The sequence below is a fragment of the Bactrocera latifrons genome, unplaced genomic scaffold (assembly GCF_001853355.1).
Source record: "Bactrocera latifrons isolate USDA-ARS-PBARC rearing strain unplaced genomic scaffold, ASM185335v1 scaffold_346, whole genome shotgun sequence".
Classification (NCBI taxonomy): domain Eukaryota; kingdom Metazoa; phylum Arthropoda; class Insecta; order Diptera; family Tephritidae; genus Bactrocera; species Bactrocera latifrons.
In genome coordinates, this window is record NW_017536986.1 from 56,516 (window position 1) to 83,356 (window position 26,841).

Below are 26,841 nucleotides of genomic sequence, written 5' to 3' on the forward strand. Positions count from 1 at the left end.
AGCGTTATTGCAGGTGATTTGCAGTTAATTTTCATAAAATTTTTTTGTTAATATCATATTCGTAAAGTGGAAAGCACAGCGCTACGCAAGTTTTAAACAATCGAAGGCATTTAACGGGATTACAATAACAATTTTTAGAACGAAATACTCTGTATGTTACAAAAAAAAAACAAAAGGTTGCAATTTAAAATATTAATTTAATTTAAATTTTGGTGTTGCTCTTTTACTTAATTTAATAATAATTTAAATTATTTTGCATAAGTTKTTTAGTTTCCGATTACAGACTTAAAAATATATATTTAGCGGTGAACATAAAATTCAATACATGCATTTATTTAGGGCATACCTGGCGCTTGACTAACTACTCAATAGGCTCTTCAATCGTCAAATGTAAATGTGCAAACGCTCAGCGATGCACCAGCGATGTCAAAAAAACGCTATTCGTGTTGCGCATTAACGACGTACAGATGTATAAATACATATATTCGCTAAAGTTCGAATATGTCATATATATCATAATGCGTGGTTGACTTTTAAGCTTGAAATTGTGAAATAATACAAAATTTAAATATTTTTAACTTTAATCGTGAAACGACCACCATAATTTCAGTCCATGCGTTTTCTGCTTTCTTTTAAATAAGCTTTATATGCTCGAAGTTATTATATGAAAAAATTATTTTTTAATGTTTTATCAGCTATTACAATGCGTATATATAAATAAGTTATATTAACAAATTAAAACATTTTGTTTGATTATTTTTCTCTTCTAATTTTTAAGTATAAACTTTGCAAATATATGTATATGTAAATGTAAATTTAGATAACATAAAAATTAAAAAAATATATATATGCATCAAAAATCGGAAAATACATTAACTACACATAAATATATATATATATATATAATCTAACTCGCACACTAAATTGCTGATATACATTACTTTACTTCGCTTTCGCTTTCTTTTGATTCATAATATTTTAAAGCGCGTCCACCACTTTACTTTTCAGTTAAATAGCTTGTCTAGCCACCAATTCTTTGCATAATTAACTGGCTGCCCAAACTGGCTWCTTACTATATAACTGCCAAGTGTTGCCTGCTTGCGTGTCTGGTGCCTAAGGTACAAGCCAATTTAGCAAATTCTAACATTAAAAATCTACTATTTTCTTTTACCATACTAAATTATGCTCATTTAAGAGGAGGGAATTTTAATCAATTGATTATTTAATTAGAATTAATACCGTTACTTTAAAGTGATGCAACTTTAATGCGCTTAGCCTTTTTGARAACATGAATTAGTTTAAAATAGAATGAGCGAATCGAGGAAAGCAGCTAAACCCCCAACAATTTGATCCGGGGTGTAAAGCATTTGCTAGATAAAAGATAAATTTAACCTATATATCATTAAAGAAAGAAATATAGATGCATATTTTTAGCCCTAGGCTCAAACCAATAATATCAAGTGCAAAATTACCGATAAAAATTAGCACATTTCTTAGCATATAGCAAATAAGAAATATTGTCGTGACACAGGCAAACACACTTGCAGCATACTGGGTATGTATGAAATAAATATAAAAAAGTACTAAAATAAGACGGAAAATACATATCCAAGTTTTACTGTAAAGCCCAATACAAATATGCGTTTGTTGACTGCTTTTGCTTCACGCAGAAGTCCACTCTCATGAACCATAGTCTACAGACAGTATATAAAGCGTATGTAGCACTGTAGCTCGAACGAGCGTCGGCCCGTGCATACAAGATTGCTTTAAATTTGGTATAATATATTTGCAAATATATTGGGTAAATTTAATTTATATACTCTTCTGCATYATGTCAATGCTCCCTTAGTTACCTGAAATAGTTACTTTACGCTCTTGCTTAATATATCTCTTCCATTATATGGTTGAATATGCATGTAAGCTAAATGGACTGTATTGCATAGGTTTTTTTTTTAAGTCTGCTTGAACTTGCGCAATATGGAAATTTACCATTATTTTATGAAAACTTTAAAGCTTTCATAGCCGTTTTTAGGGGTTTTTGATTTTTTGCTTAATGGTGAGCAGAAATTATGCGTTTTTTTTTATAATAATTTGATGATTTTATAAATTTAATGCGTTGCTGTTTTCGAAAGTGTTCGCTTTTCGGTACTATGCAGTTAATCGTATCTCATATAGCTTGCTCGTTTTTCTGTTTTGCTTGATTTAGTATAAACAATATACATATGTATGTATGTATTTTCAAGCAATGGATTATGTATGCTTCATATCTTCACTCCTAACTATGCTTAGTGTTTGCTTTCTTTTTTGTTACGGGAGGAACAATTGCCGTAGTTTTTATGCTTTTCCCTTTCATCATAATTTATTGTGTTTTAATATTTATATCCTAATTAAAGGTTTTATTTTTTTCATGCTTTTGCTTCTCATTCCTTCACATTTTTTAAATATATATCAAATGAGCTTAAGCAGTGTTTGTTTTGCTAATATTTTCTTAATATGCACTTGGCTTTAGCATTTTTTTTGCATCTTCTATATTATATATATATAATTTTAAATTAGTTAAACTCGTATTAATTACGCCTTAAATGTCAAGTAACCATAAATTGTCGCACATACACACAAAACTTCAATAAACGCTAACGCGCCACAATCAATAGATTTTTYTCTCCTAATTCTCATAGTTGTACAGCATTATATCTTTGTTGCAGTTTTTAGTTTGCGCGTCCAATAATTGCAGGCTGCTAGCACGCTCAGACTCACAGAAGTGAAATATCTGAAATCGGKGAAAATACGAATTAAAGATATATACCCCAAATTTTTGTTGTTGTAAATCTGATTTATATAATTATTTCATTGGCAAACCTTTATTATCGTGACTATCTGCAGTGACTAGTGTTGCGGTTGTTGTATTTAACAAACTGTTGTTGTTGTTGAAGTTAACTGCATTGTTGATATCTTGTGACTCAATGCTTAAATCAATTAACTGATTTGTTGCTGGTGTTACGGCATCCTGCAGGTTATTGATATCACTTTTTAGGGAGAGGAAAATTCGAGGTAAAAGAAAAACATTAATCAAAGCGGCCAGCAAATTAGGATAAGGAAATTTTCGAAATCAATTTTTAGTAAAGTGCAATTACAAATAAGCAAAATAAACCGTAATGCCAATTTTTTTTTAATTATAACATGCGGTGCTAAAGTCTTCTTAGTTGAGTCTTTCTTAATTGGAATCTTGACAAATGAAGCGTTTACTAGACGGGGGAAATCAAACCACAAATTCAATTTTCTTTGCGAAAATTAAGAGCGATATCAGAAACTATTGAGCTGATTTAAGAACAAATAGTAATGAAATAATCTGAGAATACCAGTATTAATGTACCAAAGTAAATTCCATTCACAATACTTTCTCTAATGAAAAGTCTATATAAATATTTGTATATGTGTTTCTAAAATTGGAAAAAAAATACAAAGAAGTTCACTTCGCTTACACCGAAGCTAGAATACCCCACACAAATATAAACCTTTTCTTAAAGAATTTGATTAGGATGACGGATCTGAGTAATTTATTGGAAAATTGTAGCGTTGGCTTGGAAAAGAATGTACGCCAAATTTCGTGAAGATAAATTGGTTAATAAAAAGGTTTTTTCTACAAAAGCTATAGAGGTCCGATGAGGGACTAGTTGGCTTATACATGTTTACATAAACGCAGCTCGTCGCGCTGATTATTTATTTTTGCATATTTGTAGGGTTCCCCTCCTTTTCTTGTGAGTATTACAAAATTCATAGCTAACCTAAAATAACCTGTTCAGCGTATAAAAATTAAAATTATTTTCCGTTTCTGCGCTTCAAATGCCAAGTAAACTTATGAATATTTAATAAACGTGTAGCATGCGTGAGATTTTACAAAATTTTCGTGGTAAAAATGAAGAGTCAAGCATATATGTATGTACGTAGTGCCAAATTCCATTCACCAAATTAATTTGTCTTAGATCAACGGGGTGAGTAACTCGTATTTACTACCTATGCAAATAATTTACAAAAGCATATATATTCCCAGCCGTGCAATGTGTGTACATATGTAAGAGACAACTGCATTGAAATTTCACTTGCTTACTTTTTGTTGTTTAAATTTTCGATGTGATGGCCGTTGCCGTTTGAAACGGCAGTCGTATTTATTGTTGTTGCTGTTGTGGTATTTTGCAATAGCACATCACTGTCTATTGGCAACTTTCCATTGCTCACCTCGAGAATTTGTGTTGGTTGCTGGAAATGTTGTTGCTGTTGCTGTTGATGCAGATTTTTCGCATTCTCATCGATTAGCATATTGGAGAAACTGTTTATGAGCGCAGCTTCCTTATCAATTACAGCTTGCTCGTACATAGCCTGCGTATTTTGTGGCTCCACCTTGTCGCTTGTGGGTAACACGGTAACCACAGCTGTGGGCACTACTGCAGCAATGTTTTGTGGCGGATTTGGTGTGGTCGCAGTCGTGGTGGAGCCCGATGTGGAGCTACTATCAGTGCTGCTGACAGCATTAGTCACTGCTGTTGTTGTAGTAGTAAGGGATTGTTCTTGTTGTGTTTCCTGTGGCAAATTGTCGTCAGCTGCCGGTTTGGGCGTTGTGCTTTCCTATTTATATATTTATATATAATAATTATATAATAATGAATGAACTGAAAAAATAATAATAAATTGCGCACACTTACCTTTACTGGCGTGGAGTTAGGCGTTGTCGCGCTTCCACCACCACTGGCACCTTTACGTGTGCGCGACATGATCGCCTCAACGCGTTTGCGTCGTTCTTCGCGCTCCTTCTCCTCTCGTTTAAGACGTTCGGCAACCTCAATGCGTTGCTTCTCCGCTTCCTCCTTGGCCTTCTTTTCAGCCTCCTCGCGTTGCACGCGTTGCTTCTCCTCCTCTTCACGTTTGCGACGCTCTTCTTCTTCCTTTTGCTTTGCCTCCTAAAATGAAAGAAATTACGGCATTTTAGTTAATGGTGTAGGGTATAATTGTGGTTGCAGTATTCAGCTTACTTCAATAGCTTGGCGCAAACGCTCTTCTTCGGCACGACGTTGCTCCTCAGCCAAACGATTGGCTTCCTCTTCGAAAGCACGCTGACGTTCGGCCTCCTCCTCTTGACGCTTCAGTTCGGCAAGGCGCTCGGCCTCCAAGCGTTGACGCTCCAATTCGGCCTGTCGCTCAGCCTCCTCACGTGCCAGACGGCGACGTTCAGCCAATGCAGCCTTCGCCTCCTCCTCGGTTGTGATCTTATTTCTGGCGATCATTGAAGCGGTCATCAAATCATTATTGTCACCATTTTGTGTTGGTGGCGTAAGTTCACGCACTTCTGAATTCTCTTTGCTGCCGTTTTGTGAGCGTGGTTGTGGTTGGGGCTGTGCTGCTGCTGCCGTCTGCTCTAGCTTTACTGGCGGCAAGGCCGCAGTGCTGGCTTGATTCAAGTCAACAGACTCAGCGTCGATCAACTGCTGCGCCTTTGTTTCAATAAGAGTTGACTCTGGCACCACCGCTTCAATACTTTCAGCTGTAGTTGCTGCAGGCTCTGAGCTTACTGCTTCGGCGGCTATTACTACTGCTGACTCATTGGGTGCAGTCAATTCTTCGGCCGAAGACTCAGCTTCGGATTTAGCTATATTCAATGAATTCTTTTCGTCTTTGCTTTGCACCGGAGGAGCTGGTGCGTCCTCTTTTTTCCGTTCAATTGTAGTTGTCTTGTCCTTTTCACTGCGGGAAAGTGTCTGACTTGGTGATGGTGAGATTAACGATTTACTCATAATATCCTTGCCAGCTCTATTTAAGCGATCCGAACTGGACGTTTTTGAAAGCGATTTGGGTGTGGAGGCTTTGGGTGTCACTGACTCCTACAAATATGAGCGAAATTGTATATATTAGTTTAATGTGGGTTTTAAATTTATTACGTTATACATATATGTGTGACTTACCCGTTTGGCTGGTGTTTTCTTCTCGGCGCTAGACAAACGTGTAGACGATGACACAATCATTGAGGTTGACATCAAATTTGATGTTCGTTTGGGGGTATTTTGTGCTGATGTTGTCGTAGATGAAGGTGTTGAGGCCTTCACTGGTGGCCTATTATCTTTTTTGTGTTTATTAAGGTCTGTAAGTTAGCGCGAAATGTTAGTAAAATAATGTTTTGCTAGTGGCAATGTCTAGAGAGTTTAAGTTCGAACTAATAGAACAAAGAAACATAACAACCAAGCATATTACGCATAATAGACAACTACTGTTTGAAATGTTCGCGCGCCTGCATATGTACAAAAAATTAATATTAATGTACATATATCCATATGTAAGTATGTTGGATGTAGTTATGTACATGTATGAGAAGCACATTTACTCACCCTCCAGCGACATGCCAGTACCGGCAATACTAGCTGGCCGTTGCTTACGTGTAGCCGGTACGGATCTTCTAGCCACGTAACCAGATGTGGACAAATTTGTGGATGTGGACATTGCACTACCCGGTCTTGAAGTGCTGATGTTGCCGCCTGGGGTGACATTTCCAGAACGTGAACCTAACACCGATGCAACAACACAACGACACATGTGAATAATAAATGTTAAAGAAAAAACAAAGAAAAAGAAAATACATATGTACAAAGAAATAATAAATGAATTCGCTGATCTAGAGTGCTGTTTGAACAATTAATGAAACGGCAAATGATGAGTAGTCAAATGATGGATTTATGGAAAATTAAATATAAAAAGTATTTGTAAAAGTGTGGATGTAATGAAAATAAATAAATAAATCCACCACCAAAACTGAAAACAAATAAAAAAAACTGCTTTGAAGATAAGCTTAAGAAACAAAGATTTCAAACACAATAACCGAAATTCGTTTACATAGACTACATACATATAAATATACATTTAAGCGACACCCAAAACCAATTAAAGCTAAGCAAATACTAAGCATTTTGTTGTTTTTGTATACAGTGGGAAATAACCACTGCTCTAGCCGCTATTGGGGGGTGGTAATAACAATGTTTGCAAACAAAATTTCGAATGGGCGCTATATAACAGTAAAGTAATCATTAAATTTTTGGTTAAAGAGTAAAGAATATTTGCGAGTATTTTTTAGCATAAAAAACAGTCAAAGTTCCAGGTAAACACTTAAAATATTTGAATATATACAGCTAACGAAATTATATTCAAATAGGGCAACAATGTGGGCGAGTATACTTATTGAAGTGATATATTTTGAAGAGAAATTTACCACGATTATAAATAGATATATACACATATATGAATATTTTTATAATTATGATTTCCAGTTCATGTTTTAGAAAAATTAGACGAAAAAATCGCTTTGCTATTGAAAAAGTTTAGCGCCGAAATGTAGGCCAACTGTTTTTTCGCATAAATAATTTAACTGTGCTTACAAGAGTGCACACAGTAACAAAAGTGTTTTATGTTAGGARTGTAAATTGAGCAAAATTGTGGCATTATGTAATTTATAGCTTTCCAAAGCTGATTTGGAAATATGTTATATTTTCATTTCTCTTTCCCTTAGTTCAACAAGTATACCTTGACTAGTGTTTCGGAATTTCATTTAAGTTTTTGCAGACATTTTTAAAGAGCTCTGTACAATACAACACATTATAACAATTAAGCCAACGGCGAAGTTAAAGTTTATTAATACACAAAGTAGGCAGGAATTTGAAGCAGGAATTGTTGAACAAAACTGTTTTTCTTAATGGAAAGAAATAACAACAATTAAATTGCTAAAAAAAAAAAATCAAAATGAGACAATTTTGTTCAACAATTTGAAGCAAATACTACAATAGTGTAATATTTAAATAAAGTGTGGTGAAAAGGTGTAAGTATGTTGTTTCACGGTGTTAACAATTTAAATAAAGTGTGGTGAAAAGGTGTAAGTATGTTGTTTCACGGTGTTAACAGACGCTTTCGATGTGGTAAGTTATTAAAAAATCTTGCGCAGGAAGTACTTTATAGCTCATTTACACAAATATTCAAGTTCTACGAAAACAATTTAAAAGTACTAGTATGAAAGTATGTGTTGTGTATAAGTCACTACCGTAAGGTGGCAGAATGGTATAGAATGAATACTGTATGGATTAAAAATATTTGTAGCTGCAGACATGAAATTGAGTCAAAAGTGCGTTATGTTACACAGAAGAACCACAAACAAATGGCCGCTTGATTGTAAGTGTTTTACAGTGGAACAATAGATTGGTGATTAACACGGAGAGTAGGTGAGTAATGAGTGAAATACTGAAGTACAATGTAGAGKAGGTCCACAAATACTTAGCATTTGAAAAATCAAATCATAAATGCAGTTTGTTTCTAGTTTTATGTAACAATGAAGTGGATTAGCAAAATTCTATATTCGATAGAAATTTTAGTAATTTACTAGTACATGTTTAAGGAGTTTAGCTTTCTTGGTTGCTTGGTTGTTAAAATTACGAATAAAAGAAGTGGGAGAAGTTGTAATAAAAAGAACCAAACAAAAAAAAAAAAAAAATTATAAACTTCACACACACACACCTGTTGTTATTGAGAAACTAGAATTCATGATCAATAATGAGTTTGGATCGAAACGGTAGGGGTTAGTAAGATGATTTAGTAGCTGCTCGCTGCGTTTAGTCCCAATCGCTGATGGTGATGAAGCTAATGATGATTGCAGATACTTTCTAGTAGCAGCTGTTTGTAAGCCCAGTGTAGAGCGCGGTGTAGCGCTCGACCACGAATTGTTTAACTGTGTCAAACTCTTACAAGTGGTATCACGTTGGCCACCGCTCAGCGGACGAAAACTGTTTGACATGACGCCAACGCTACCGCCACCGCCGCTGCCGCCGCCACCAGTACTGCTGCTGCTGAGTGTGTACTTGGCGCGTCCGCTGGCCAGATGTGTCATGCTGCGCGACATTGGGCCGCTGCCACCGCCGGCGCCGGCACTACTGCTACCGCTGCCGTGACGTGGTTTGCTGCCTCGCCTTCGGCCACCTCCTAGCGATTCGGTTTCGTCCAATAGTTCCATCTGTTCGCGACGCTCACGCTCGAGTATGGCGCGTATGTGCTCGCCATTGCGGCGTATCGGTTGGGCCAATTGATCCAGACGACTCATGGAGAAGGCACGTCCTGTTTTATTGCATTTTTTGCGCATTTCATTGATGACAGTTTACGTGGTAGTTGTTGTTTATGATGCAGGAGAGGAGCAGTGAATTGAATTGAATTTTGAGTTGAGTGAGTTGAATTTGTGTTGAAATACATACGATTGATAATAAGTATTTTGAAATTATCAGAATTTATAAATACATAAATTGCTAAATTGAAAAAACATTAATGATTTTAAAATATACTTAGCAGTAAGCTAGCTAACTTAAATTAATTGAACAAAAGTAATATCTAAATATGTTGATGTAGTAAATGTATATTCGTAAATAAGTATATAATCTAATTTATTTCGCTCTAAGTGCATATGGTGTTTGGCGCAGGCGCAACTAACAACACAACGCGCGTGACATTGCTGCTTTGGTTCGGTGCAAATAATCACAGTGAAATTACAAACAAAGTACAGGTGAAAAGGCGAATGTGATTGATTTCATGGGACGGCACAAAATACAGTTGTGTGGAAAAATATTGCAGTGGCTTAAGGCATGCAGCGAAAAAATGCGAAATGGTCTGATTTCAGTTCCAAAATATAAAGGAAAAAATACCATAAGATAAAAGTAATATAGAAACTAAATTAAAACAACTAAAGCAATATGTTCTTTAAGAAACAGTATTTAAAATGAATAGGAAAGCGCCTAGTTCCAGAAAAACTAAGTGATTTCCATAAAAGGAAATATTTGTGAGCAAATCATCAAACCTCAGAATTTGTCAGTTTGAAGGTACGAGGGCTAAAGATTTTCAGTAAACTTAAGAATTGTAAATTCGAGTTTATAAATGAAGATTTAGTGGAGTCTGCGATAGTTCGAGCATACAAGCGAAGAATAAACGGCAACCATTAAAAAAAAAAAATAGTTATTAAAAATTTTGGTTTCTAAAAAACTTGTTTTAATCTTAAAATTGTCTACTTACTATCTTTACAATAATTGAGAAGAAATAATTATATTAACTTTAATTTATTGTTGCAAATTGTTAGAAATAGACTACCTTGCAATTTTTTAAGTAAAGAATTATTTTCAAAGTGAACGGGAATGATTTTTCTTCTTATTGCTTCCTAAAAGTATACAACTAATATTAGTTTGGATTAAAAACCGAATATACTGGTTGGAATCTTCAAAACTGTGATAGTTAATATTACCAAGGTAAATTTTCCTCTTTGAGACTTTCAAAAATTTTTGAACCGAGAAATATAAGAACATTTTTTCGTAAAAAAAAAAAAAAAAAAAAATAATAATAATACTTCAAAACCTTTGGAATCAAAGAACAATATTGAACCCCATAATAAACAGAAACAGTATAAAAATATGTATTATTGTTTGACGGCCCTCATTAGCTCAACGAACTATTTTATGACATGGACCAATATTAATCTCACGGAAGCATATCAATTTTAGCAGAATATCAATTACTTCAGGTTAAGAGTACTGGGAGATTTAAGATGCGCGCCGAAAAGTATGCGACAGTTTGAGAAGCCGAAAGCAACAGATAGTTCAGTATCGCACCTTACGCCGCAAGTAATGCCTACAAGACGCAAATCGCTGACAATTATGAATATTGCAACAAAAATGATATGTACAGTAAATCGAATGATGCAACAACAAAACAAAAAGAAAACCAAATTAGCGAGCTGCAGGATGGAAATCGACACGAAAATATGCCACATCGAAATCAGAAATGCATTTCTTTTTAAACGCCAAAACTTAAAAATTAACGATAGAAAAAAAAAATTTAACAAAAAAATATTTAAGAAAACGCGAGACTGTTGGAAGAAAAAAGTGATGGAATGGACGTGTTTTCTGAAACGATGTCTGTATGATTATGCAATAGCTTGTGTTGCTGATGGATTTTGTACAAGAAGACTTATAAAATATGGATATATGTATGCATGTATGTATGTAGGTATGTATTTACTAACATGTATTATAATTATAAATTTCTTGTTTGTTTCAAAGTTTTGGTTTGGTGGATATGAATTATTTACTGTTGTTGATTGGTTTGTATGGATTTGATTAGATGTATTTTTTTTYYTYYTTTTTTTTGGTTTTTGGGTTTTGGTCTGTTTAGTTAGTTATTGGCTTACCTGGGGTGCGTGGTGTGTGGCTCAGTGACGATCTGGAACCGTAATGCCCGTCCCTGGGGCTGGGTATTGTCGGCATCAAATCGGTTTTTCTGCGGGCTACACTTCTAAACACAATTTGTGTTGCATGACTATCGACACTATCGTCTGTAAAATTGTGGTACAGTGTTTTTGTTTGTACAGATAGTTTGTTTTGAGTAAGTACATAGATATTTACATTTGTTTAAATTATTATGGATTTTTTTTTCTTTCTGATCATGAATGAATTTGTACAAATGTACAGTATTGACTTCTGTATTTTGCTTTAAAAACGAAGGAATACGTTTGAAAAGTACTTATATTACGAAAAAATATAAGGGTAAAAGGCGCAAAGCAGCAAGATCAGCATATTAATTGCACTATATATCGGCGTATGTATGTGTGTACGCGCGTACTACACACTGAACTGAGCGAGCATGCCACACAGCCTTACAGCATAAATGCAAAACAAAAACAAAAACATTACATAAGATAATCAGTTTGGGCATTCAAAAAACAAGTGGAACWAAGTATTATGATTCGAATACTTGAAGGGTATACTTCAGTTATCAGACTTATTAGGAATATCAGACTTATTAGAATTTCGAGCAAACAATCGAAACAGTCCCACTAAAAGTGACTCAACGAACAATACTACGATTAAAGAACATGCAATCAACAAAAAAAAACTATCCAAATCATGCTGGGATTATTTTTCTTTTACAAATTTTATAAAAGGAATTAAAGTTATTAATTAGCGAAAACGTTTCATTGTTATGTATATCTCATTCATTAGAAAAAAAAAAATTAGGAACAAACAAAAAACACAAAAAGGTTAATGTGCGGTTATGAGCGTAAAAATATGTTCAAAAATAAATAGTCCAGTTTGTTATGATTGAATCTTAGACCTTGCAGGAGAGACAATGATGTGGAAGAGAAACTAAAACCGCTGAGACGACAATCAGGTTTTGGTTGGATTTGTGTCCGGCGATGATTTTTAATATAATTGTTGCTTTCTAAKTTCGGGTGGGGCACAATAGACCTAAGGTCTCGGTGCAATCCTAATTAATCAATTTATTTTTCGGTGTGGGTGTTAATATAATGTTATAATAGTGGAAACTAAAAATATAAATTCATGAAACAGCGGTTGGACTGGCGATAAGGAAACAAGAGTCAGGAAAAAGCAAGAATTTTTTTTTTTTTCAAAACCTTTGACCGACAAGGTGCTAATACAATAAAAAGAGAAAACTATCAAAGCAAACTAAAATGCTATATTTAMAATTATCATCATCACACGAATATCAAACAAGAATCTACTTTTACGAGTAAAAACCAGTGATGATTTAAAATATTGTATGAAAAATTTTCATTTATCATGATTGAATCGCTTAATTTCTTAGACAATCTTTTTGTTGAAAAACGAAAAATTTAGCATCTAAACTAAACTGGACTATTCATTATTAGTAGGTACAAAACGAGAAAAAAAAAGAAAACAAGTTTTTACGAAAACATTCTGAGCATTCGAGCAGAGCAGAGAGGGTGTAAATCTTCTCTTTGGATTTGTGTGGCGCASAGCCGCACTCGTCTTACTAGAGTAATTAAATGTCGTTGCTGCTGTAGCCGATTGACTGCTTTTGCCAGCTGTGCTTGTGGTTGTCGTTGCTGCTGCTGCTGCTGTAGKTGCTCTTGCAGAGTCTATTGCAACATTTTGTCTGTGCCCACTTGTATTTGTTATAGTTTGGTTGTTGTTGTTGTTACAGTGCTGATGCTGCTGTGCCTGATGATGAGCAGCATAAGTGCGTACATGGCCTGCTGTGGCTGTGGCTGTGGCAGCTGGGGGATCATCAATATTGATTTCACTGCCCACAATGGAGAGGGAAAAACGTTTGGGTGGCTCATCGTTCGAGTATCCCCAATTGAAAACTTCATACATGGATGATGACTTACGACGATGATCTGTGTGGTGTATTGATTGTATTGTATTTGTACAAAGGGTGATTGCATATTGTTTTTATACAAGTTAATTACATATTTTTTATTATTCTCAATTGTTTCATATGTACTAGTATGTATGTAGATACGTACATAATTGCATACTAAGTTTATAGTATAGTATATATACATATATATATTTATCGTACAAACAATGCTATGTAAAAGTGTACATATGTATCTATGTATGTATGTGTGTAGTAAATGCATATGCGGTTGTAAAATCATACATATATATACTAATGACCTTCTGACTGCATGTACATTATAACAGTATTCTTTTTCTTTTTTTGTTTTGAAGAAAAATAAAATGTTGGAAAATTATAAGAGAGTAAGAACAATGAATGACTTGATGCTTGATAGATAATAAATTGTTTGTTTGATAGCTGCATGTATTATTAATATTGTACTGAGATGCCGAAACAGTAGAAAGAAAATAGGTGTAATGCATGGCACATACTTTCTTTTATATGCACACACACACACACATACCTATTAACCAATTATAGAAGAAAGAAAGTTTCACGTTTATCAACCAAAGCATACGCGTTGTAAGAAAATCAAAAGTTAGAAGAAGAATTTTCAAACTAAAAAACAACTCAAAACAAAAAATAATTCTTGCATATTGACTGCAATATTGCAAAATATGCAAATAATATATGTATGCATAATATATTAATATTTTACGATCTGCTATTTAACTCGCAAGAGGGAAGTCGAAAATAAAGCAGGAGCGAATTCACAGTGGGCGCTAAATCAAAATTATGTGTGTATGTATGTATATACTTCAAATATTTACGTCATAGATAATACGAAAAATACAGAAATTTATTTSAATGCACACACGCACACAATTATACGCAGTAAATGCAGCTCGAAACTATAACGAAGAGTGGAAAATACACACAAGTAAAAAAAGTAAAATATAAAACATATAGTTATATGGATATAAATAGATGTTTCTCGACTGCAAATTATTAAAAACCATTAATAAAAAAGAGATAATTTATTAAAGTGTGAAATTAAGTAAGACACTTGTTAATGGTGACGTGATTCAACAAACTTTTGCTTTCTAAAACAGTTAGGTTGCAGCTGAATACGATCACCATTGCATTGTGCTTTCTTAATTTGTGATACTGTGAGAGTTCCTGGCGTTGGCTAACTTGTGTGCTTTTACAAACTGCAAACGTGATAAGTGGCAATGAGTGCGAGTTAATCGTCTACACTTACCTTCATGCCGATCCGTGCCACCAGCCGATGTTGCACGCTTCTTGGCACCACTGTCGGTCAGTTCACGTTCAGAACTACGACGTGATAATGAAGCACCAGTAACATTAGAGATCGACGTCGACCTATAAAAAATAAATACATTTGCTTTGGTGTTTAACAGTTCAAAAAGTTGATATAGGCATTTGTAGCAAAATAGTTGTGCTATGGACCAGAGTAGATCATTTTTGGAATAAAAAAATTTATAATGGGATGGAACTCGAAAGAGAAAGGAGAAAATAACAAAAATTTATTTACGGACGATATGAGGTTGGTAGGTGGAAGAAAAGGGGTGTTTGAGTTCTTAATTATTACGGACGCGACAGTGTTTCCAGTAGAAAAGGAAGAGTGTGGGGAACATAGCGACTCTAATCTTTAAACGCGTTTTTCTCAGAATGGTGTTTTTCAAAACGGTTTCCACTCTCAAAGGAAGAGTTTTGATGATAACTAACTAAAACAAAGTGGTCAAAGCAAAAAAAAAAAAAACATCCATAGCGTGATATCGAATTTTCTATATATTAATAATTTTTTTTAACGGTCATATCATACCTACGAGACGACCCCTTAAGTTTAAAAAAACGTTTAACCTCAAAATTTATGTGAATATTTCAAATTTTTCGTTTTCAACTGTTTTATTAATATCTACCTTCCGAACGTATAAAAATTAACATTGTACTATGCCAAAATATTTTCAGAAAATTGAAAAAAATAAAACCTGCTAAACGATTCTAAGCTATTATTTCAATATATGAAATAGAATTCAACCGCATACTAACGTCTGTTTTCTTTTCAAATAATTTCATGCCTACATTTCCGCAGAGTCGCCAAAACACAAGTAGACCTTAAATTGTTACATTTGCATAATTAGTTTGAATTACTCACCGTCGATGACCCAGATAAGTGCTTGGCGATACCAGTCCAAAATCGGGCTCCAGTAGGCGAGGTGTCGATGAGCCGAAAGCAAAGGCCACTGTACTGCGCGGACCTTTCTTTGTTTCCAAGCGGGATTCGCGTTCCTAACAAACGAATACAATATTATTAGTGCTTAATTAACAATTTCACCTGCAAATACTAAATGCAATAAATTGCAAAGCTGCAAGTGCATTAACACTTGCATTCTTGCTTTGTTTACGTTACATTTTCTCTGCCAGCATACCTGATTCTTCCGCAATATATATTCGCGGCGCTCCTTTTCCGCCTCGGTTATGGCGCGTTTACGTTCTTCGACTTGGTGTCGCTTCTCCGTGTCGCGTTGTCGTATCTCCTCTATGCGGCGGCGACGTTCCTCTTCTTTTTGTTCGCGATATCGTTGCGCCGCTTCCGCTTGCGCTTTTAGCTCTTCGATTTTCCTTTGTCTTTCTTCATTTTGACGCTCCCGTGCCAACTTTAGCTTCTCGTCACGGTCTTTACTCACTAAATATTCGCGTTCACATTCGAATTGGCGCAATGTATGGTTTTTTGGATACGGTTGTCGTTTCGTTTCGATCCGGTTAGTGGATGGTGCGTTGATTTTTTTGTGTTTTTTGATTTTTGGTTGGTTGGCGCATGGAATGTTGGAGAATTTGCAATTAGTTTGGCAGTAGAAGACACATATACACATATTTACATATACATATTTATGTAGCGCTTAATAATAGTGTGCATGTTGTATGTATGTATATGTACCACCACGCTCAAAGTTATGCATTTGCGGCAGTAACAAGCGAAACCGCAAACAACAGAAAATTATATTAATMAAAACGGAATGAGTGCAAATAAAAATAATAAATCCAATGTCTTTTAGTGGTGGAGAGTAGCACTTGCTACTTCACAATGTGCATGTAGAGTTCAAGAGAGAGGAAAGCGAAGTGGTTGGGACTTTTAGATTCCACATGCAAACATACACATCCAAATTGCATTAGAATATGTATGTATGTATGTAGGGGGTAACCAAGCACCGTTTACAAGTTCACAATCAAAGACTGTATAATATTTACATGCATATGTAAGTATGCACATATGTAGCTAAGTTCATTTAATAGATTTCAAGTGCATTTAGTTTGTTAAATTCAAATTAAGCGCCGCATGCAACGCAAATACGTGATGCGACTTTGTAKCCAAGATGTGGAGAAATGAGGCATTGTGAAAATGCCGTTGTGYCTACTTTATGGAAACGAGGAAATAAAATGTAATACATTTTAAATAGACCACAACAAATCGTACGATATGTGAAATTCTAATTTAAATTAAACTCTTAGCCAAAGGTCGATTAGAGAATAATATCTCGTAACTATTGTATCTAATCAAGAAATGCTGAAATTTTTAAAATAGAATGATAATTATCTGATCAAATTTAATCCGGCCTGCTTCACTTAAACATCGAGCTCAAACCGAAAGGTAAATTTTTTTTTAGATTGTTGTAACCTTTTTATGTCCGTGTGAAGTTTTACTCAACATGTGTTATGGGTCGACCCATACATTTTGGTTAATGTTTTGGATATGAAGTGTGTCGACTCTAGACTCGTATCAAAATACCTGAAGCTTTTGCAAACCAGAAGTCGAGTATAACATGCATACGAGATCATTACTGATGACATTATGAATATGACGTCGAAACTGTGCAAAAATCTATTGAATGGTACTCCAAAAATGGGCTGAAACCATCAAGGCTTATAACAAGTATATGCAAAATTAGGTTAAGCGTTGGTACGCTTGTACAGACTCATAGACTTCTGAAGGCGATAATAAAGATTTATACACCTGATACATGAAAATGTGTGTAGATGTTTGTCAATACGGGTCATATTGGATCATATACAAGGTAATTCAGCGAAAGTGTGTAAATAATGTTTATTTTAGGTAAACCTTTATAATGAAACTTTATTGTGGGTGCTTTTTTCCAGTATCTAAAATGTATGCATATCTAACATATCTGTATTATTACTTCACTACCAAATAAATTTAGAATCAATATTATTTCCTCTTACAATGCTTCCATAATTTATTTATATACACAAATAATACGTTAATCAGTTTATAAAATGCTAATCATCTTCATATCGATATCAAAATAATTGACCATTCCAAACAATCGATCAAAATCGAGCCTTGTAGTAACTAAGTGCTGTTTTATATCGCAAATAATAGGATAATACAATATTTTTAAGTTTATATAATTTTTTTCGTCATATTTCCTAATATTAAACTCACATGTCTAAAAAGCTAAATGTTATCTGAATAAAAGTATAATTACAAACACATGCAAAAATATTTGTTGTATTTAGGAATTCTCAATTGGGTGCAATATAATAGCGATTCTACTATACACTTTCGAAATGTTCTACCACCAACAACTTTCATGTCAACTTTCAAACTATTCAAATTGATAAATATGCGGCAATACGTATTCAACAGGCAGGTATGTGAAGAGCCAAATATGAAACTGACGTCATCATAGTAAATTCATATATATGTGGTATATACGTATACTGTAAATACCTTCCTATCATACTTTTCGGTATAAACTTCTGTTCGGCACTTAAATGAAAATCCCGATATTAAGTGATAGGAGTGGAGTGCTTTCCATTGTGAAAGAACGTAAGCAAAAACAAAGAATACAAAAATGCAAAATCATACGAGTTCTAAAACCCAACCCACGTTCTAAAAAGTCTGCAAGCTACTTAAAATGGAACAGCGAACATACAGAAATCGAATTATGAATAGGCGGCCGGCATATGAGMAGACAAAGTGCGAGTAAATTGAAGCACTTAATTGTTTTCTTTGCCTTTTATTTTGGGAGCTAAAAACATAGAAGACGGCAAACAATGCCAAGCTTAATTTAAATTGCTAATACGTAAAGCATAAGATAGCGATTTCGGAAAGCAAAAAAAAAAAAAAGCAAAACGCGGCTGGAAAGATACAAGCGTTCAATCAATGGTTATGTGGTTAAACTGACAGCATGCCAGTAGGTGGTATGGTAGAAATTGGAAAGTGTTGCCCACAAACAAATACACTCGGTTTTAGGATATAATATTTGCTTTTGAAGTGTTATRTAAGTTTTTAATCAATTTGCAGGCTTGGTAATTTGCTAACGACATACAAGTGTATATACTTTCATAACTGACCTGATTGATGMAAATAAATGCAAATACCTACATAGCTAAGAAAATAATTTGCAAAAYTCGCATTTCTTAATAACTTCAATATCTATTAATTTGTATTGAATGCTTTTTTCACATTAATTTATTAAATAACTTCAATATTAAATTCCTAATCAATGAAAAATTAAATGATATAAAAGCAGTTTAGTTCCATTTTTGTATTTTGAGTAACTATATATTTATGTGCATTTACAAATGTGGAGGTGTATGCACATGCTTCCAACATTGCCGCGAATATTTGTGTGATTAATAGGAATTTTTGGTAGCTTTAGTGGCATTAGCCGGCATAAATCGGCTGCTCTACCTTGCGTTTCCAGTCTTTGCACGAACAAAAATATATACATACGCATACGTGTAATATAAAAGCACGCTAATTTAGCTAGCATATAGTTATGTATGTACATAAATTACATTGTGGAGATTGGGAAATAAGAAAACTTTGTAGACAACTTGACTGGTAGCAACAACAAAATGTCAATTATAGCTATTGCATACTAACATACTTARTAAATGCCAAGTAAATAAAAAATTGTGCACATGTATGTAGCACATATTAGCTAGTATGTGTAACATAGGCGTCTTCTTTGCTAAATGTCGAGCGTTTTACTTGCGTTTATGTTTGTGAATTCCTGCTTAGACGTAGCTGAGGCGCTTGCATCATCAACAAAAATGTATTTCTAGTAATTTAGGTCGTATTTTTTTATTGCCGGTTTTTAGTAGCATTTCGCAGATTACATGATATAGGCTATGCAGAAACATATGTTCTAGATGTGATGCATAAATGAATTTAAATTTTCAATTATAAAGCTTCACTTTTTGCATCTTGGTAWTGTTTTACTTTCGTACAATTGTGAYAAAGTCAAGTCAGCTCAAGTGCAAAAGTCAAAGGAGGGGTATAGGGTGGAAAATCAATTGATARCCATAAAAACAATTGCACATTACGAAAGAACTATACTTGTATATACAGTATGAACAGAGCTAAAATGCGCATTTTCTTACTTTAAATATTAACAAGGTATAGGGAGAGCAATTAAAACTCTTGGGTGCTCAAAAATAAGTCTAGGTTAAAAGAAATACAAAAATTTCGCTGAAAAATGGGTGTARCGTAAATTATAGCAATCTTTATATTTAGGAAATTTTGATATGACAATACTTTTAATGCATTCTGCAAATTTGAGCTACTTTTTTTTTTATAAATAATTATGTGTGTTTATTTACAGTTTAACTTAATTTTTTCCATGCACTTTTTAATGCCTTATACGCAAATCTGTTCAAATATCGGTAATAGGCATTTTGCAACTTTATGTACAAATTAGTAACTAGTAATGGGGCATACTCAACTACCTTGCGCTTCAGTATCATCTTCGCCCACTTGCGCAAACCAATGTAAAGTTGGTTTCTTAGCATTTACACTAKCCATGGAATTGGGGGTACACACAGCAAACGGTACAGAACACGGATTAAATGCGAAATTGGCTTTTGAATTCAATTTTGAGTTTTATTTGCCCAATTTTGTCACGTTACAGTTAAAAGTGAAAAATGGAATGTGAAGTTATTAGCATGATTATCAGCAAAAGAAAAATGCGAATACGTGTACATATGTATTACGTATATTGAACTTGTGTGCGTGCAGTAATTTTAAATTATAATAATTACCTTTGCGTTCGACACTGCCTTCTCGACTATCGACTTTCTGAACTGGTTCAGCTGCAAAATAAAAGAAAATGAACGATTAGTAACAAATTAAATCAGGAAAATAAGAGAAAAAAACATCAAAAGATATAGGCAACGTGTCGGCAGACGATATTAAAAAATCTGTAGTTTTCACACTAGCCATACGAATACCCAGGCGTATACATATACATATGAATATATACATGTGGGTAAACATTTTTCAAGCACAATTCCATGTATTAGTCAAATCAGCTGTAGAGTAAAATAAACATAAGACAGAGAAGTAAGGGAACGAAAGAAAACAATAACAAGTARTTATCTACTAATAAATCAAATATAAGAGAAAATAGTGAAAATATATTTCAACTACACTTTCACAATGCCCTTTAAAATACTGCGTCTAAGCGATAAAGAAAATAATCGTGCTGGCATTTCACAGTAAATATAAGAAACAGTGATGAACAGATTTTAACTACMCATGTACACTATTAGAACAAATGCAACTTATCTTTGAACAATTTCGTTTAAAGTATAATTTGCAATTGTTAGCAAAATGTCATATAGAATCCTTTTGTACATGACTAATTATGATCTGTCAATATATGAATAACTCTAATTTTTCAGTAAATGGGTATATTGATTGGTTCTTTTGTATAACCAATGACTTTCACTATAGCACAGTTTATATTTGAATGATACGGGTATGTATAAAGATATAAAATATGATCCCACCACTTTCATTTATATAAAAATACTCTGTTTTTAACTCCAGATTATCATAATATGCTAAGTCTTTATAAAATATTCGCAATAAATGAAATGGTTTGATATTTCTGGAACTTTCAAATCCAAAGACTAATTAAACTTATATTTCGGCCCTTAAAGGTCAGTAACCTACCACTGTAGTAGGGAGCGGCCAACCGCTGACACAACTAGGACAAAGGAATTACATATTTTTTGGCGAACAGTAAAAAAAACATTTATGGATGATTCAGCACTGGTGTGTCTATGACTGCGCTGCATATCACGAACAAAGTTTGCCCTTTATATATTCATAAATTTGCCACATAGTTGCGAATTTTCATATACGTATAACACTATTTGCTAACATTTTTAAAAATGTTGAACATCTAAAAACCAGCTGACTCCTTTCTATACATAAAATRTATTTAGTGTCCATCGATTAATTTTTCCGGTGAACCAAATAATATTGTTTTTCGACTCAAAAAACATTGCYTTAGCTTTACAAGAAATGTAAGTGCAACACACCAGATGGTTGACATAATGCAATAGCAAATCAGTTTTTATTCTGGAATAACTCGGTTGACTTATTTTTAAACTCTTCGGCCCCGTAATCTGCTATGTTGAACACTACACTGCGTTGGCCTCTGCACTTGGCAGTTTGTCGTATCATATCGAGTACGTTTTTTTCCGCACGCACTCCTTCCTGGAGTGGTGCACCTTGATGATGAGAAAAAAAAAGTATTTTCTTTTCAGGTTCACACAATAGCAAATGTTTGCTGCGCGGCTACCGCTGTCTTTCGCTCAGCTGCGCCGCTGCCCTCAAGKTTGTTCGTCAGCTCTTCAACAATCGATTGGTTTTTCACACATGAAAAGCAATCAATTTTATAAAATTTCTATGCGAAAATGTCATCTGCCTCCACCGTAACATTTCGGTAAGATTTTTTCCTGAATTAGAGGTTTACCTTCTTGGTTATTTGATGAAATTTGCTGTTCGCCCACAAGACTCGCCATATTTTTCACTTTTACATCAGTCACTTGGAATTTTTCACAGTTTTAGAACTAATAATGACGACGACTGCGAAAGCAAAAAAACGAAAACGGCAAACGGCACAAGTTCGACGAACGAGCAGACGAATAATTGCCGCAAAAAGAAATGACTAAAAACGTCTTGACAGAGATCCGTATGTTGACGTTGGATTTGCTATGCTTTCTATTGCCAAAGAGTAGAAGAGATGGCCATATTTTTGTAGTGCTAAATTTTTTTAGTACACTGCCGAGAGTAGGGTTGATAAGTTGTATTACAATTAATAATAAATTTATTAAAATAGTTTCGTAAAATGTTTGAAAAGGTCAAATACAGGAAAGTTCAGACTTGTAAGTAAATATATTAATGAATTTCTTCTTCTTTCTTATTTAAACATTTTCAAATAAATTAACTTCATGAAAAAAAATTGTTAACATAATCAGTGTTACATGTATACAATAATTTTAGTAAAAATCTTTGAAAATTAATACTTACTTATTATTAATTAGTACTTAAATATGTGCAATAAATACAAGTTTAATTATAATAGCAGAAGATGAATTTATATATCTTTTGGTGCTAGTTTTTAACTCATCATTAGAATGTAATGCGGTTGGCATCTCTGTATGTTGGAATTAAACTGACAACTTATTTCCAACGCTGCCTCAGTCGACKTCGTCTACTGTCAGCATCATCATTGTGCATTAATGTGTTCGTTGTTGTAGTGAAATGTTTTTCGGGTGAACCATAGCTAAATTGTAAACGTCAGTCAGTTTCCTTTTGAAAACWTTGTACCGCGAATAAGTAATTATAATATTTTAATAAAATGTCGCGAAATAATACGGCCCAAGGCAGTGGATCATCTGTACAAACCTACAAATTAGTAATTGTTGGAGGTGGTGGTGTGGGAAAATCGGCATTAACGATACAGTTCATTCAGGTATGTTTCAAATGGCCAATGAATATACATATGATGARTGGTGTATGGGGGAGGTGTAGCCAGAATACCAAAAGCGTAACAAGTTGATTTGGATAACAGCTTGCCGATTGCGGAGCTCTATCCGCGCATTTCCATTTGTGAATATACGCACGCAAAGACCTTGGACGAGTGTAGCCTTACCAAAAAACTTGACATTCGTTGTCGTTTAATATTAGTATAACTAGTTGCTACCATTTGGGGCAGCAGCTGTTGTTTCAGTGGGATATCGCACTYATAAGTGCGCGGTTTTCGCTGCTAACGCACCTCGAGTCGTTAGTTTCGAGCAACGCCCACATTGTAGCGTCATCTTAAGAAAATGTCTAATTCAAAGCATATAATTTTGAGATAGTGCTACTAAGGCTTATGCTGAAATACACATATTTATGCTATAGGTAGCTCAACACCCACTTTAATGTAAACATTATTTTATGTATTATAGGTATCTACAATTATGTAAATGTTCAAATCTTTATACTCAGTATGACGCATTTGAAACTCTTTAATACACTGCTGTCCATCAATTCTTATGAAAATATCAAATATTACAAAGCGCCAAGCTCTTGAAGGCTGTGAGATCTCTCCCCCTAATTGAATTTGAAATTTATGAATATAATATACATACGTATTCATGCGTTTATGTGCACATATGAAAGAGGGTTAGTGCCAGTATGTTATTGTAGGCTTTGGGCAAATAAATTTGTCTTCATATTTACTTTCCTTAAGTATATACAWACATATGTGTACAAGTATGTAAAAGATTTGCTTGCTATAATAACCTTATTTATGAGCGTATTTTTAGAAATTTACGTCATTTGCAATATTTGCGTATATTTTCATTGGATTCTAAATTAAAAAGGAAAATGTTTAGTATGACGGCAATATTTAGTTATACATATACGTGACGGATAGACCAAATATTGTTGATTTTATGCATGAAGTCAAGAAGACTCCTAGCTGTTCCTAGCCTATTGTATTTACATATATGTATGTATTTGCTTAGTGCTTAAGTGTATGCGGACTGTCATTATTTCATATTCATAATTTTTGTGAATACTATAGTTGGTTATTGCAAGCTTTCGTGTGTCTAACGTGTTTTTATCAGTTTGTTAAGTAAACATTTTTCTTAGTAAATATTGTTAATTAAAAGAAAAGTTATGACAAGTATATCAAGTGTATGCGGAATTTACATATGTACACATATAAATCRGTATACCACTTACATTTAGTGTTATTGTAAGTAATTGTAGTTAGACAAAAACGAACATACTTGTAGATGCCATATTGTATAAAAAATGTAATTTTAATATTACACGGTTATATTTTTAACATCTACTCATTTTCCTTTTTCAGAGCTACTTTGTAACTGACTAYGATCCCACAATTGAAGACTCCTATACCAAACAGTGTGTCATCGATGACATCCCAGCCAAGTTAGATAGTAAGTATATAAATAACTTTTTTAATTTTTGAACATTTGCAATAAATTTGTTTCGTATAGTTTTGGATACTGCCGGTCAAGAGGAATTTAGTGCTATGCGTGAGCAGTATATGCGCTCTGGTGAGGGTTTCCTGCTTGTGTTCGCTCTAAACGATCATTCCAGCTTTGATGAGATACCGAAATTCCAGAAGCAAATCCTACGCGTCAAGGATCGTGATGAATTTCCCATGTTAATGGTTGGCAACAAATGCGATTTGGAACAACATCGACAAGTTTCATTGGAGGAAGCGCAAAATGTAAGCCGAAATCTCATGATACCGTACATTGAATGCAGCGCAAAGGCGCGTGTCAATGTGGATCAAGCTTTTCATGAGCTTGTGCGAATTGTGCGAAAATTCCAATTAGCCGAACGTCCATTCTTGGAGGAGAGCTACAATAGGAAAAGCAAGCGAAAATGTTGCGTATTGTAATGCGATATTAGGAAACATTTAAAAGCTAGACAGAAATTAGAGAGTGGAAGACGGTACATGATTTTTTCGAAGATAAATAATAATTTTCGATATCGAAGTGGAATTGACGAAAAATGCTGCCAATAAACTGAATTACATAGAGAATTACTTCTTCAAAAACATGAAAACACACACACAAACATAAAAAATCCATACTAATTGTGTGAGTGAGTGGAAAACCAGCGTAACTCATAGTAGCAGCAAACAACGGTACATGTGCAATACGAGAGGAAAGAAATATTATTTCAGCGTACCACTTGAAAACTGGAACAACCTGTGTGTACACGTAACTAAAAACAGTTTATGATAATACATTTATTAAAACGCTACATTTATTGTACAAAAACGAAATTCTAATGCAAGCCACCAGAGTCCATAGTATATGCCGAACAGAGCAAAGAGTAAGCTAAATGTGCTTTGCCACACTAAATCAACGAAAATATCGAATACCGCCAAAAATATTTAATGTTTTTTATTAATCAAATTAATAAGTCAGTGAAAAACTTGTTAACCAAATTTATGCTAAACGCTAAAAAATCAAAACACCAATTAAAATTTTATACACATACTAAATTAAGGAAATGAAAAAAAAATAATAATAATAAAATATATGTTTGTGAATTTTATAAACTAATTATGTACAACGTCAGGCGATTAAAATGTTTAACTAATAAGTATGTGAGTTTTGTATTTAATATTAAAATAATATTTTATTTATTAAGTGATAAAATTGCATTGCGAAAATCGTTACGATTATGCCAAAAGAGATTTGTATTTTTATGCTTAATATTGAAAAACACCATTTTTTGCTAATAATTGTCGAAAGAAAATGTATAAATAAAAACTGAAAATGTAAAACATTGTTAATCAAATCAAAAAATCTAAAAGTTATTAACGAAAAGGAAAAAATATCAAAGAAACAAAACATATATTAACTAACAGTTGAACAAAACGAATAAAATTTTGAGTGCCTACGTTTTTATATGTACAAACGTATGTATGAGTGTAATGTATGTAAAAGCAAACGCAGCCAATCATAAGTCTGTCTCTTATACACATCTTGTATGAGTGTAATGTATGTAAAAGCAAACGCAGCCAATCATAAGTCGGTTGCAACTGCTACACCACCCTGATATTCTAAAAGTCTAAAAATAACAACGTTGTGTTACACTTATCAAATGCTAAAAAGCTGAAATGCCAAAAGTTATATTGTAAAGTTAAAATTCAAGTAAAATTTACACTTTCCATTTAACAAAGCAAAAGTAGAAATTAATGTTTATTTGTGAATAAACAAAGTGATTGCCGTATTTATTAATTGCAATGGCTAAACACGCGCTGATATTTACATATCTGAATTGCACAAATCTCATACAGACGGACAATACACCGAAAAATTTCACTGCACAAGTTTGTTTGTAATCGTAATTTTGAAGATGATGCATATTTTATATAATATAGCATAACGGCATGTCTTACATATGTATGTATGTGTGTGTAGTAAAGGTTGTTTGCTCTTATGCAATATGTTTTGAAAAAAAAAAAAATATATGCATTTCGAAAACGCACAAGCGCATGTCGCAACATTTTTGAATGGCAAAGATAAAATTGAAATCATCTGTTCACATACCCAGTATTTGCAGCGTTTGCATTCATACAACACACATACATATGTACATGCATACATTTTTGTACGTACAATTTTAATTAAATTAAATGTTTTAGCGTTATATTTATGTATATGTATATGTATACATTTATGTGAGAAAAACAAACAAAATACATTTAATAAAGCAAGGTCTAATTTTTGTAAAACGGA

At 33.7% G+C, this 26,841-nt stretch overlaps 2 protein-coding genes across 12 annotated transcripts; one reads left to right on the top strand and one right to left on the bottom strand.

Annotated features, from left to right (window-relative positions):
* Positions 1-927: 927 nt before the first annotated feature.
* LOC108971497 (ensconsin) lies at positions 928-22,232 on the bottom strand. Of its 10 annotated transcripts, none has more exons than XM_018937597.1 (15): positions 22,038-22,228; positions 20,314-20,364; positions 15,675-15,931; positions 15,401-15,534; positions 14,483-14,604; positions 12,851-13,216; positions 11,246-11,389; positions 8,542-9,135; positions 6,375-6,548; positions 5,955-6,130; positions 5,028-5,873; positions 4,701-4,955; positions 4,109-4,623; positions 2,860-3,026; positions 928-2,770 (listed from the first exon to the last, which is right to left on the bottom strand). In XM_018937597.1, the coding sequence occupies exons 1-15, from the start codon at positions 22,084-22,086 to the stop codon at positions 2,754-2,756; spliced, it is 3,867 nt and encodes a 1,288-aa protein (XP_018793142.1). In that variant the 5' UTR covers positions 22,087-22,228; the 3' UTR covers positions 928-2,753. The 10 variants fall into 10 exon arrangements, with proteins under 10 accessions (XP_018793142.1, XP_018793143.1, XP_018793145.1 ...); XM_018937598.1 differs by having other exon boundaries at positions 8,770-9,135; positions 22,038-22,227; XM_018937600.1 differs by lacking the exon at positions 12,851-13,216 and having other exon boundaries at positions 22,038-22,226.
* On the top strand, positions 17,088-26,011 carry LOC108971499 (ras-like protein 2). 2 transcript variants are annotated; one of them, XM_018937609.1, is made up of 3 exons: positions 17,088-17,318; positions 24,429-24,516; positions 24,577-26,011. In XM_018937609.1, exons 1-3 carry the CDS (start codon positions 17,265-17,267, stop codon positions 24,984-24,986), a joined length of 552 nt encoding a protein of 183 aa, XP_018793154.1. In that variant the 5' UTR covers positions 17,088-17,264; the 3' UTR covers positions 24,987-26,011. The 2 variants fall into 2 exon arrangements, with proteins under 2 accessions (XP_018793154.1, XP_018793153.1); XM_018937608.1 differs by lacking the exon at positions 17,088-17,318 and adding an exon at positions 22,776-23,039.
* Positions 26,012-26,841: the final 830 nt, after the last annotated feature.